This window comes from Microcaecilia unicolor, chromosome 4, assembly GCF_901765095.1.
Source record: "Microcaecilia unicolor chromosome 4, aMicUni1.1, whole genome shotgun sequence".
Classification (NCBI taxonomy): Eukaryota; Metazoa; Chordata; class Amphibia; order Gymnophiona; family Siphonopidae; genus Microcaecilia; species Microcaecilia unicolor.
In genome coordinates, this window is record NC_044034.1 from 339016417 (window position 1) to 339031348 (window position 14932).

Sequence of the window (14932 nt, forward strand, 5' to 3'; positions counted from 1 at the left end):
TTGCACTGCACTTGTGGTTTTCAGGATATCCACAGTGAACATTGTGGAAGAGATGCATCATCCCTCTGTCTTTAGTATGTTGTCAAAAAACAATTTTCCTTAGCATCCTTACCTGACCAGGCCAGAACATATGGGTTGTGTAAGTCAGCAAATGTGGAGACAGTAATTCTAGAATTCTGGGCTATACTCTCTGAGTAAAATGCATGTTCAGGTGTTTAGTATTTCTCTATCTGCAGCATATGGAGGTGGGCATACTATACAGCTTCTGAATAGGCTGGATTAAAGTTACTAATCGGGTTAGAGGACTTGAGTCTCAGTTGAGCAGAGGGTGGTGATTTAGGTATTGAAGCATCACTCTAATTTAAAAAAAAATATATGCTTTTGATGTTTTTCTTTGTGGAGCCTAGAGGATATCTCAGAGGAGTCTGAGATCCACCATCACCACCCCCAGCCTGCCTTGAAATGGAACTGTAGAAGATTAACTATCTCACATGGTAGGAGTATAGTTGGAGATGCTTATTTTAGACCAGTGGGAACCTCTATAAACTATTAGAAGGGCCCTTGCTGTGTTCAGCTGCCTCCAAGGGAATTTGGGCAGGCAGCTGTTTGTATAACCCACAGCGACGTCTATCCCACTTAAGCTGCAGCACTGAGGTAAATTTTGATAGTGGGCAGAGTCTGGTGGTGAGGTGTGGATGAACCTTACTGAGAAACTTCAGCAAAGAGAAGCTGGACGAAGGTCTCCATTTTCCTGGCCATGTTGTTGTGAGACACTTGATTTATTGCCTCTGCAGGAGAATCGCAGTACTTGGACCATGGCCAAGTATTTTAAAGGGTCATTTTTTATTTTGAAGCAATGACCACAGCTTGCCCTGGGAGTATGGACAACATTTTCTTTTTCACATTTTTGGTGTCTACTTATTGTCAATTTCTTTTTAAACAGCTCTCCTGGGATTATTGGCCAAAGCTGAGGAGGGTTTATTATTATTTTTTTTAATCCCTTCCCCTTGGAGCAAGGGTGACATTTTCACTGGAGTTTTGGCTATTGCTTATTGAACACTTGTTTTTTTTTTTTTTTTTTTTTCCCACACCTCTCTGGAGCATTAGATGTAGCTGACAACTTTTATGTCATAGTAACATAGTAGGGCAGATAAAGATCTGTATGGTCCATCCAGTCTGCCCAACAAGATAAACTCATTACATGGGGTATGCGATCTTGCCAGGTATTTGTGATCTGGATTGGCCACTGTTGGAATCAGGATGCTGGGCTTGATTGGTCTTTCCCAGTATGGCAGTACTTATGATACTTCATATGTAGACGTGGTCTTTATTTGTCCTTGCCATTTTCAGGGCATAGACTGTAGAAGTCTGCCCAACACTGCCATTTTTCTAAAATTTATGAATTTTAATGTTGATGTTCCTGAAAAGCTCCACTCCTGCCCATCCAAATCTATTTAGCCACAATTAGGGTGCAGACCATAGAGGTCTTCCCAGCAGTGGTCTTTTTCTCCAATTTCTGAAGCGGAATCTGACCAGGTACAATGGGAGCGCAGACTGTAAATGTTTGCCCAATTCTGCCTTTGCTTCCCAATTGCCATAGTAAGTGATGGCAGATAAAGACTTGAACGGTCCACCCAGTCTGCCAGCAGTCTCACTACCAATTCATGATTAATTCAACAATGAACATGATATATACTTGGATCATGGTCGTTCTTTGGTGTTGCTGAGACAGACTGTAGAAGTCTGCCTAGCTCTGTCCTTATGTTCGAACTACCGGAGTTGCCCTCAAAGCCTGCTCCAGTCTATCCAAATCCGGCTTGTAAACGTCTGCCCAGCACTGTCCTCGGTTCCAGCTACTGAAATTGCTGTTGAAGCCCTTTCCAACCCATTGTAAATTGGATTGCCTTATACAGAACACAAACCTACAAAGTCTTTGTGGCATTGGCCTTGGTTCTTCACAGCTGGAGTCGCCATCCAAGCATTGCTCGTGCATCCACACACATGCAGCTATTTAAGGATTTTTTTTTTTTTAATACCATCTTTTCCTGGGAGCAAGCATAGCCATTTAACCAGTTTTTTAGCCCTTGCATATTCAGATTTTCTTCTGAAGTGCCCTGGATTGGAGAAGAACAGGGCTTTCTTCTCTCTATGCCTATTCAGCCGTGTTTTTTGTGCTTTGCACAGATGTCTACAAATTTAAGACCCTTTTGAGGGTTCAAGCAGTAGGGTCTGGTTTTTGGCATAGCCACTTGAAACTTGACTTTTGATTTCAGTAGTGCTCTGGGGACTAGGGATCCTGGTGCTAATCCCAGTGTGCCTTATTGTGCCCATGAGCAAAGGTCTGTCCCCTGATTTTGGTTCACACTCAATTTGTGGACCTCCTGGGAGCAGCCCTTTCCCCTTTCAGTTCTGATAAGGAAACTGACTGTGTCACCTAATGGAAATAATTACTGGCTAGGTGAGTTTTATAGTTGGGTGCTGCTTCATCCTTTCATTGTCTAAAGCCTTTGAGGTTTAGAGTTTCATAAGTGTGAGAGAATTACTCTTCCTACTGGGAAGCTAGGAGGTGTCCAATATGCTTCCAGTTCTTTGGTCCATTAAACTTCTGTTTTGACTGGAGAAGACTCTTCTGTTCATTAACAGTGAGGAGAAACTGAACCATGTTGGGATGCCTATATGAATAAAAGAGCAGAACTACACCTACTCCGTGTCGCTGCTGTTGTATGGTGGTTACCTAAAAGGCTAGAGCTTCACTAGGGACCTGTAACTTATACACGTACTGCAAGGCTGCAGCTAGAGGTTGCAATAGGCATTTTGAACAGGCTGCTGTACCAGGCAGGTATCAGCTGGGATCCCATAAGCTCTGGCAGCTTCCGTAAAAGGAGCTAGTCCTGGATATTCAGGGCCTAGCTATGTCCAGGCACCGACACTGACTATCCAGTGCTAAGTCTGACTGCTGTGGGCTGAATATTGACTGGTGAGATGTATGTTGAGGACTGAGCATAAAGAAAGGATGGTGACCTAATATCTGACCTTATGCTCCACGCACCAGGAAAGACAGGAAGGGTGGGATATAGAAAAAGCCACAAGAGGGAGGCAAAGTGTAAACTTTTAGCCTAGTCATTTATGTTACATAACTAAGTTTGGGGAAGAATGTGGAACCATCTACTAGGACAGGATATCGGAGAAAGTTTCTGATCCTGGATAGTACTTCCATATCTGTCCCTGCCTATGGTGCACACTTTCCACACATACAAAAAAAGTGTGATTTAGTGCAGCAAAATGCTTTTGTGTCTTGCAGTAGCCTTTTTCTCACATGTTTTAACACCTGTTACTAAAAGGCCCTTACTTTACACATGGGCCTCAGGAGAAGGAACTGAACCCCAGCCTCAGAATAAAACAAGAATGCCTAGGCTGGAAGAAGAAAGGTCCTGCGAATATGTAGGAAGGTGTATGTATTAAGCTTGAAGTTTATTTAATGCTTGATTGCATTCACATCTAGTGGTTTATAATATTAATACATTCATCGAGTGTTGAGGAGCCTAGGTAAAGAATTATATATTTTTTTACATTTGTATAGATTGGAAAGCGTAAGGCCACACCAATTGCAGCAGGTTTGATAGATAGACTGTGATTTACCTCAGGAGTGATGGGAGTGCCTTACAATCAGGCCTTGATCCCCATTGGTGCCTCAGTTCTCATGAACATATTCCACTGCCCTCTTGCATGCGCCGCCCCTTCACACTGCCCCTTCCACTCATGCTGTCGCTTTCTCCCGTACCTTTTCTGTCTCTGCCTCCAAGGGGGGGAGAACCCGGCGCTGGCAAGCCTCTTCCTGTATGCCTGCTCCCACATTCTGTCCTGTGCCAGGAGTTGGGACCTGGATGATTGCATTAACATGATGGCGGCATGCAGGAGCAGGGGAGAGAACAGACCTGGACGCAGGCAGGCATGAAGACTCGTGCTGGGCCTGGGGATTTTTGTGACCCCCCCCCCCCCCCCCATTGGCGGCCCTGATGTGCCCAACTAAATTGGCTGGTGAGCCAATTTGTGCCCATAATTGAGTGCTAATAGGCACTAATGTGGATTTGAGTGTACATAGCACACAACCCAAAAGGGGGTGTTCCTAGAATTTGCTCGCAGTGTTCTAGAATATGGGGATGTGTGCCCAAATTGGGCACTGAGAATTACACTTGAACTTTATGATTTGGAGCAGGGATTTGGGAGCCATGGCATGTTGGGAATTATGCTGCCCCTTCTGTACCCTTTCCCTTCATCTTTTATTTATTTAGATTTGCTCACACCTTTTTCAGTAGTAGCTCAAGGTGAGTTACATTCAGGTACTCTGGATATTTCTCTGTCCCAGGAGGGCTCACAATCTAAGTTTGTACCTGAGACAATGGAGGGTTAAGTGACTTGCCCAAGATCACAAGGAGCAGCAGTGGGATTTGAACTGGCCACTTCTGGATTGCAAGACCGGTGCTCTAACCACGAGGCCAATCCTCCACTCAGCAACATTCCATGTAGAATCACCAATAATAGCAACCTTCCATGTAGAATCTCAAATAGTAGCAGTGTTCAGTGTTCCTCTGCACTAACCACTAGGCTACTCCTCCACTCAGCAACATTCCATGTAGAATCTCAAATAGTACCAACATTCCATGTAGAATCTCAAATATTTATTTAGATTTTGCTCACACCTTTTTCAGTAGTAGCTCAAGGTGAGTTACATTCAGGTACTCTGGATATTTCTCTGTCCCAGGAGGGCTCACAATCTAAGTTTGTACCTGAGACAATGGAGGGTTAAGTGACTTGCCCAAGATCAGAAGGAGCAGCAGTTAGATTTGAACTGGCCACCTCTAGATTACAAGTGCTCTAACTACTAGGCCACTCCTCCACTTTTCTTTCTTCTTTCCTATACACATTGTAGTTCTGTAGCTCTCCCATTCATATGTAATATTGTAAAGCACTTTGATAGCAGTCACCCTTTGGAGACTGTTATTGAGCAGTAAACTTGAAATGTCTGGTTTCAGCAGACGCAGGTCTTCACACCCAAATCTGGGTGCCAAAATCAGCACTCAATGCTATTGCGTAATGGGCACCCATCTTTGAGTTCAGATTATAGACTAGCATTGAGTGCCGCTATTTTTCAGTGTGGATTTTTGAACACCATTTACAGAGTCTGGCCCTGTTCTCTTTAAATTAAAGTTACTTGCAGGGTAAATCGCAGTGTGATAGTTTGGTCTTCAGCCCAGGCTAACCTGGCATACTTGGGGCATTTCAGATGAATTTTGAGTTTAGTATTCCTTTGTTTTTTGAAAATTATGCCATTTCTTCAACAGAAGTTATAAATATTTCTTCAGTTTCAGCTTTCTGTGAAGGTTGTACATTTGTTGGGCAGAGGCTCTGCATAAAGGCAAAGCAAACGTCTGTTAGTTTGCAGTGGATTGCACAGCGGATATACTTAAAATAAAGTATCATGTTATCATATTCCATTTGTTAACGCTTTAAAAATTGCTCACCCCCTGAATAATTGACAAGGAACCAATACTGATACTGAATATTAAGTTTCAGCTTTCAAATACATGTACATGCAGGACGTCAGACTCACAGAAACAGAAGCCTGTGCAGCCGCGTTGCTGATCTGCAAGGGCAGGCTTCTACATGGAATGTTCCTAGTGGAATAGCAACATTCCATGTAGAATCTCAAAATAGGGAAAGGGAAATGGGACTTGATATACCGCCTTTCTGAGGTTTTTGCAACTACATTCAAAGCGGTTTACATATATTCAGGTACTTATTTTGTACCAGGGGCAATGGAGGGTTAAGTGACTTGCCCAGAGTCACAAGGAGCTACAGTGGGAATCAAACTCAGTTCCCCAGGATCAAAGTCCACTGCACTAACCACTAGGCTACTCCTCCATTCCCTGCTAATGAATTCATGTGCGTTAAGTGTTATGCAGCCCATAGGTATACAATGGGCTAGTATGCTAAATCCATTAGTGCACCTTAGTAAAAGAACTCCTTAGTAAATTTATGGTGTGTGTAACATAGTATGTACTTAAAAAAGGTAAACGACTGATTTGCATCAACCCATTTCACTCCTTTCATGATTTTATAGGCTGCTATTATATCTGCCCTCAGCTATCTCTTTTTCCAAGCTCAACCACCCTGACCTCTTTAGTCTTTTCTCAGAGAGAAATAATTCCTTCCCTTATATCATTTTTGGTTGCTCTTCTCTGTATCTTTTCTAATTTTACTGGTGTTTTTTTTTTTGAGATTACAAAAACTAAGGGATCTGTTTACTAAGCCGTGCTAGCGGCTCCCACACAGCATTGCCGACGCAGCCCATTCAAAGTGAACTAGCGCGCAGCCAGCCATGCTAGCGGCTTAGTAAACCCCAGTGTAAATCACAAAACTCCTCTAGTATCGAGTACACACAATCTCAACAAACCAAAGGGAACAAAGCCAATCACAAACATTCTTCAATAATGTACATACACAGTGCAACCACCCAAGACTAAGCATCAAAGACCCTCGGAAAGAGAACTCACCCATGCAGCTAACCAGACATCTGGTGGCTAAAGAAGGTGGACAGCTTTTTTTCATTCATCGGTTCCTTCACACTGCGAACTAAGGCCCCTTAACTAATGTTTCCTTCACACTCAGCAGTGTGGATGAACAAACAAACTTGCAAGAATGTGTACCTGGTGGTAATCGGGCAGTGCCATGCGCTGCCCTGTTACTGCTGGGGTAGCACGGGAGCCCTTACCGCTAGTAAGTGCTCCCAGCCGAAATGGGAGTGTGGCAAGTGCTTCACTTGCTGCATGTCCATTTCTTTAAAAACAAACCCTGCATTTTACCCACTGCTGTACAAGGGGGCCTCAGCATGCATCAAAAACACACACCAACAGAGGCCCCCTTTTGCCGCAGCTTCATAAAAGTACCTCTTAGTTTGCAGTGTGAAGAACCCGAAGAATGAAGAAACTTGTCCACCCTCTTAGTTGCATGGGTTGAGCTCTGTTTCTGAGGGTCTTTGATATGTCTTGGGTGGTTACACTGTGTATGTATATTATTGAAGTATGTTTGTGATTGGCTTTGTTCCCTTTGGTTTGTGGAGATTATGGTTTTTGAAATTCAGCAACCAGAGCTGCACACGGTACTGAAGATAATATAGCACCATGGAGCAATAAAGAGGAATTATGATATTTTTCAGTTTTGTTCTAACAATTCCTAACATTTGGTTTGCTTGTTTGTTTGTTTGTCACAAAACACTAAGCAGAGAATTTCAACATATTGTCTACAGTGGCATTTAGCTTCTGTTCCTACAGGATGACTCAGAATTTGGAACCTAGCATTATATATTTAGATTATTCTGCCCTATGTGCATCACTTTGAACTTATTCATATTAAATTTCATCTACCATCTGATTACTGTGGGGCTCATTTTCAAAGCACTTAGACTTACAAAGTTCCATAGGTTACAATGGGGCTCATTTTCAAAAGAGAAAAAAATCTAAAAATTTAGCATCTCTGTGGCTGGACCTCAGGCCTGAAATAAATTGCCTCTGTCTTTGAAATCGCAACAAAATAATGCATTATTTATGCAGATGTTGAAATGATATCTGTTGGACCATCCTGATTAATAATGCTTGTTGGTTCCCTTTGCTGAAGTATTAGGGTGAGACTGATGTTATTGTATTGATTTATAGTCTGTACTGTTGTATTTTCATTATTATGTATGTTGTGTTGTTACCCGCCTTTGATAACGGCAGGATAGAAATAAATAAACATAAAAAATGGCGTAAAGTGCCATTTGAACGGTTTTCTTCCCAAAACTTCCAAATCTCTATTTTCAAAACCCATTTTTTAGATGTTTTTCTACGCAGTCTGTTGCCAGTGCGTCCAAATCACCTGGGGCCACGATAAGGGTGGGATGTGGGTGTTCCACATTTTCTGCCATAATGGAACAAAACCAAAACATCCAGGACTAAAAGTTGTACATTTTGGTCTCGATCTAACGACTAAGCCACAAAAAAAGTGCCATAAATGACCACTGGAGGAGTAAAGGAATTACCCTCCCTGTTACGCTTGTGGTGGAAAGTGTCATTGCCTCAAAAACCTACTGTACCCACACCTGCAGCCATAAGAGCTATTATAGTGGTGTATAGTAACATAGTAGATGACGGCAGAGAAAGACATGTACGGTCCATCCAGTCTGCCCAACAAGATAAACTCATATGTGCTGCTTTATGTGTATACCTGACTTTGATTTGTATCTGTCATTATCTGCCATTTTCAGGGCACAGACCGTAGAAGTCTGCCCAGCACTAGCCCCGCCTCCCAACCACTAGCCCCACCTCCCACCACCGGCTCTGCCACCCAATCGCTAAGCTTCTGTGGATCCATTGCTTCCGAACAGGATTCCTTTATGTTTATCCCATGCATTTTTTTAATCCATTACCGTTTTCATCTCCACCACCTCCTGTGGGAGGGCATTCCAAGTATCCACCACTCTCTTCGTGAAAAAATACTTCCTGACATTTTTCTTGAGTCTGCCCCCCTTCAATCTCATTTCATGCCCTCTAGTTCTACCGGAAAAGGTATAGTTGGGTATAGTACATTTTTGGTGGGTTTTGGAGGGCACCCCATATGATATAAAAGGGTAAGGGTGAGATGTGTACCTAGGACCTTTTATGTGATGTCCACTGCAGTGCCATCTACAATGCCCCACTGCTCTGCTGGGATGTCTGTGCGGCCAGTCTACAAGAATGCTGTCTTGTCCTACATCCCAACGGCTTGATTTTGTGTGTTTTTCAATTGGACTTTTTTTGTTGTTACTGAAAATGGGCCAAAAAGATAGATGCACTAAACACAAAATGTCTAGAAAACATCTAGGAAATGGCTATTTTCGAAACAAAAAAAGATAAGACGTTTTTCAGGTTTGAAAATGACCATATTCAGCACTTGATTTTTGGACGTTTTCCGCAAAACGTCCAAAGTCAGATTTAGATGTCATATCAAAAATGTCCCTCTATGTAACTTTGTAAGTCTAAGTGCTTTGAAAATACACCTCCCTGGCTCATGAGGTCCTCCTACAATTGCCCACAACCTGCTTATGATTTAACAACTTTGAAAAAAATGTTGTGTCATCTGCAAATTTGATCGCCTTTCTTGTTTCCATTTCTAAGTCATTTATAAAAAGCACTGGTCCCAGCACAGATGCCTGGTGCACTTTACTATTCACTTTTATCCACTCAAAAAAATCAACCATTTGGCCCTACTCACTGTTTTCTACTTTTTAACCGGTTCCCAATCTATAATAGGATAGTGCCTCTTAACCCATGATTTTTTTTACATTTCCCAGATTGTTCATAGTACTTAAGTTCATTTTGTGACTCTTGTCAGATAGTTTCTGTTATGACGTAGTTTCAAGTACTGGTGACAGAAACAGTAGTTTACAAGACATGCAGGTTTTTGTTGCTGATATTATTGAAATAAGTTAGATCAGCCCAAAATTCTACAGGAAGGATGTCTTTTATAACAGAAGGCATGGGAATTTTGAAGAAAAGATATGATGACATAACTGAGGCATCATAAGAATGAGGTTCATTACTGGCATGGTATGTGCAAAGTTAACCAATTTTAGAAAGATTGCCCCCGAGAGATACAGGGGCTGATATTCAAACCGCAGGAGGTATTTGGCTGCCTCCTGCGGTCAGCGCTGATCCCGGATATTCAATGCTGGTCTATTCCCGGTGACTGGCATTGAATATCCAGTTTAATTTTGACCAGTTTAAATATAACCAGCCAAGCCGATATTCAGCACTGGCCGGTTATGTGTAAACCAGCCAAAAATGGCTGCCAAAGTCGTCGTGAAAATTAACAGCCAGTTATATCAGGCAATATAACCCGCTGTCCACTAGCCACTATCTGGTGATATTCAGCAGGAAACAGCCGGCTATCTCCCACTGAATATTAGCAGATACTGGCTAAGTACCATTTAACCGTCCAGGTGCCATTCCTGGCTGGTTAAATGGTTTTGAAAATCAGGGGGGGAGGAGGGGTCTGTCTCTAGAAAGGATCCAGAATCTTCAGAAGGATTGCAACTTTGCACAACTTTATCTGACGGAACACTAATTCAAAGCGGCTAATAACATTTGTTTACAGCCTGTTCAGTCCTGAGCCTGAGGAACTAGAATAAGCTACAAGATATCATCTTCACCAGTGGTTCCCAAACCTGATCCTGGAGGCACCCCAGCCAGTCAGGTTTTTGGAGTATCCGCAATGAAATTCATGAGCGAGGTTTGCATGTAGTGGAGGCAGTGCATGCAAATATTTCTCATGAATATTCATTGTGGATATCCCGAAAACCTGACTGGCTGGGGTGCCTCCAGGACCAGGTTTGGGAACCACTGGTCTTCACAAATATCATTGGACTTGCAGATCTTTTCTGAGACATTGTCTTGTGGAATGTTACATGCACAAAAACATTTAAAATCCACTAGTCGGAAAGAGTAAATATGAAGAAAAGCCATGCAGAGTCAGACCAAGGTGCAAAGAGGTTTGGACAAGTTCCTGGAGGAAAAGACCATTGTCTGTTATTGAGATGGACATGGGGGAAGCCACTACTTGCCCTGGGATTTGTAGCATGGAATTGCACTACGAATTGGATTTCTGCCAGGTACTTGTGACCTGGATTGGCCACTGCTGGATTTTATGTATAGGCTATAATTTGATTAAAACATTTTCAAAACCTTTTGATTACTCACAAATATAAAGTTACAAAGTACCTGCGTATCTATATCACATTGGTTAATATCACTCAATTTGTTCTTTGGCTGTGGAATTGGAGGAAAAAGCTTCTGCATCACTTCGTACCTGAGGAAACAAAATATTCATGGGGAAAAATGCTTTAAACATAAATATCCCAAACTATACTACACTAAAGACAATTAAAGTGGGAAGGTGCGTTGCACAGAATACACAAAATATCTAAAGGCATTTTTACATTGAGCACAGAGCTCCAAAATATGTTTTATGTTTGCGTGTAGGGTGTGTGTGTGTGATATGGGGAAGTTATATTTGTATACACGAGAAAGAACTGATCCATTGGGGAGGGGGGTGTAACTAAGATTTTCTGTTGTAGATAGAGCCAGGGGCGTAGCCAGACAGTAGATTTTGGGTGGGCCTAGTCAAGAAGTGGGTGGGCACCAAGAGTTTTCCTCCCCCCCCCCCCCCCCCCCCAATGCAATGAGGCCAGTATCAGCAGCTTAGGAAGCTTAGACTGCTGAAGTGGAAAGCAATGTTTTCAGCACCATCAGGGGGAGGTCTTCAGCTGGCGAAGCTTGGGATCCCCATTAGCTAGCACTAGATATGTGTTGCTGTTGGGTGGGCCTGAGCCCTAAGTGGATGGGCCCTGGCCCACCCAGGCCCACCTGTGGCTACGCCACTGGATAGAGCATGAACATTTTTGCTTTTATGTTTTGTGTGTTAATGACATAGATGCTGACATTATTAAGGAACGTTTATATGTGTATTAAAGGATGTTTTCATATAATAGTATATGTTTCAGAAAAGGAATTTGCTTGCATGTATGTGAGAGGAGACAGAAGTGTGTTTGAAAAACAGGGTAAAGAGGAACTCTGTGAATTTCCATCTGTGTCCTTAATTTCATCATGCAAATAACTTCCTGTTACTGGTCAGTTTTCACACATAAGCTCTGCAGCATAGGATATATACATACTTAATCGGGATGGGATGTTGTTTGCAACATCAGAAATGTCAACAACATATCCCATGTCATTGTATGTCACGTGGAGGGGCATAATCGAACGGGGCCGGCCATCTATATGGGCGGCCATCTCTAAAGCCGGCCCCGGAAAGCGACATACCCGACTGTATTATAGAAACAAGATGGCCGGCCATCTTTCATTTCGATAATATGGTTGGGGCCGGACAAATTTCAACATTTGGGCCAGCATTAGAGATCGCCGGCATTAGAGATCGCCGCCATTGGTTTCCCGCAGATAATGAAAACTAATGGCGGCCATCTCAAACCCGGCCAAATCCAAGCCATTTGGTCGTGGGAGGAGCCAGCATTTATAGTGCAGTGGTCCCCCTCACATGCCAGGACACCAACCAGGCACCCTAGGGGGCACTGCAGTGGACTTCACAAATTGATCCCAGGTGCATAGCTCCCTTACCTTGGGTGCTGAGCCCCCCAAAACCCACTCCCCACAACTGTACACCACTACCATAGCCCTTAAATGGTAAAGGGGGGCACCTACATGTGGGTACAGTGGGTTTGTATTGGGTTTTGGAGGGCTCACATTTATCACCACAAGTGTAACAGGTAGGGGAGTATGGACCTGGGTCCGCCTGCCTGAAGTGCACTGCACCCACTAAAAACTGCTCCAGGGACCTGCATACTGCTGTCATGGAGCTGGGTATGACATTTGAGGCTGGCATAGAGGCTGGCAAAAAATGTTTAAAAAAAATTTTTTTGGGGGGGGGAGGGAGAGGGTTGGTGACCACTGGGGGAGTAATGGGAGGTGATCCCCGATTCCTTCCAGTGGTCATCTGGTCAGTTGAGTTACTTTTTGGAGGCTTGTTTCTAAAAACAAATGGACCAAGTGAACCCGGCGAAGTGCTTGTCAGAGCCGGCCTTTTTTTTTTCCATTGTCGGCCAAAGCCAGCCATCTCGTAACCACGCCCCCGTCCCGCCTTCCGTACCCTGCCGAAACTCCCCCTTTAACTTTGGCCGGCCCTGCGATGGAATGCAGTTGAAGCCAGCCAAAATCGGCTTTCGATTATACCGATTTGGCCGGGTTCAGGAGATGGCCGGCCATCTCCCGATTTGTGTTGGAAGATGGCTGGCCTTCTCATTCGAAAATAAGCAGGTTAGGGGCCCTTTCACCAAGGGCTACCACGCGGGTAGCATGCACCAAACCGGACCTAGTGCCAGTATTTCCAAATTTGGTGTATGCAGTTTCCCACAGTAGGAAATAATTTTCTATGTTCTACCATGGGGGGAGTTCCCAGCAGTAATCGGCAGTGTGGCCACATTGCTGCATGTTGCCTGATTACCGCGGTGTTAGCTTGTGAGCCGTTACCACCAAGTAAATAGGAGGCAGTAAGGGCTCACATGGTAAATGGCCAGGTGCTAATTTGCAACTTAGTGCCTGGCCATTAACGCTGTAAATAGAATTTTAAGAAAAAAAACCCACAAAGTAGGGAATACCAAACAACAATAAACAAAACCCCCTATATAGGGAAAATGGCAGGAGATGTACACACCAGGAACAAAAAGTTCAACAAATAGAATTTTGGCATTTACGCAGACACACTAAGAGGTGACCTGAGAGTGCGGAAAAATCACATGCTAAAATTAGGGCAGGACACTTTTTAGCATGTCTTTGTAAAATTTAGGTGCATGCCAAATTTGTGTGTGCAATTTGAATTGAATAATGAATCAATTAGTGCCAATGATTGACTTTTTAACAAGCAATTATTAGCACTAATTAGTTTTAAATGGAACTTACACATCTAACATTTGTGTGGCTTGAAAAAAAGGCGTGTGAAAATGAGAGGGTCATGGGCATTTTGGGGTGGATCGGGGGCGTGGTTTTGAGTTACATGCGTAATTACGGAATATGGGGCTCCACATGTAAATTTAGGTGCAGGCACATGCATTACATTTTTGTTGGCGGAAATGGCGGTGCCTGAATTTACACATGAACTGTCTGCTTAAGCGTTAATTCTATAAACTGCACCAAACTTTAGATGAGGCAGTGGGAGGAGGGGGACCAATTCAACATTAGCAATCGCAACATTTGCCCCTCCCCCCATGCTTATCCCAAACTGCACCTATGGTTTTTGACCATACTATACCAATCTTATCTGAATTACACTGGCTTCCTATTGAATTCAGAGTGCATTTTAAGATTTAAAGGGCAATTCTATAATCTAGACAGTTAGAATTCTAGTATTACATGTGTAAGTACACAAACACCCAAAGAAATGCTAGAAAGGTACCTAAGCTCTGTTCTGTAATGGCACACATAACTTACATACAGGGCTTTCTTTGAGGGGGTGCTTGGGGGTACTGAGTATAGGCACCTTTTCCATTGTCTGCTAAAATTGACCCATGGTCCCCAAGTTCTAGTGAAAGAGCTCAGGCTCTACACAGCAATTCTGCCTTGTCTTAGATTCTGTGACTGGTTGCAGGGGGCCTGGCTATTGTAGGGTGGGTTCCTCAGTGGTCACCCCATCCCTGTAGGTAGCCTGGCATTTGAGTACTGGCATCTTTTTTGGTAGAAAAAATGCACTGCTTACATAGCATGTAAATGCAAGGGGACATAGACATGGATGGAGCATGGGTAGGACATGGGACAGGGCTCCCAGTTACACATGTAATTTACAGAATACTGTAAGTTGCACACATCCCTGCTGTATTTATGGGCCTGCAGTTACCCCAGGTCTATGGTGTAACTCACTTCACGTAGGAATGACCAGTAAGGTTTTTAAGACATGGGAAGCTAGCGGTCTCAAGAGGGTGAAACACTTAGTTGATGAAGAGGGAAGACACTCTTTGTAAAGCTACTAATTGGGTTTCTGCCAGGTACTTGTGGCCTGGATTGGCCGCTGTTGGAAGCAGGATACTGGGCTAGATGGACCATTGATCTGAGCCAGTATGGCTATTCTTTTGTCTTAAATGCGGAAAGCCAATGGCTATATTTGGTCATCTCTTTGGACGTTACAGCCATTCAACGGTTTTGGATGGAGTGTCCCAGACTATTTTGAGGATGCTAAATTTATACCTCCCATTTTCTCCCAACTTTTCTTGTTTGCCGATTACTACATTCTCCAGTGAACACTCATTAAAGCAGAACAAAGATCTTTATGTTCATCTTGGTACATAAGTATATTT

At 43.3% G+C, this 14932-nt stretch overlaps 1 protein-coding gene across 2 annotated transcripts in view; it reads right to left on the minus strand.

Moving 5' to 3' along the window:
• Window positions 1-5306: 5306 nt before the first annotated feature.
• LOC115468125 (granulocyte-macrophage colony-stimulating factor receptor subunit alpha-like) overlaps window positions 5307-14932 on the minus strand; it is a 56507-nt gene continuing 46881 nt past the window's right edge. For both annotated transcript variants that reach the window (XM_030199654.1, XM_030199655.1), the window contains 2 exons: window positions 10794-10881; window positions 5307-5406 (listed from right to left, as the gene is read on the minus strand). In XM_030199654.1, coding sequence (XP_030055514.1) covers window positions 5323-5406; window positions 10794-10881 — 172 coding nt within the window. In that variant the 3' untranslated portion in view covers window positions 5307-5322. The remainder of the gene's footprint in view (window positions 5407-10793; window positions 10882-14932) is intronic.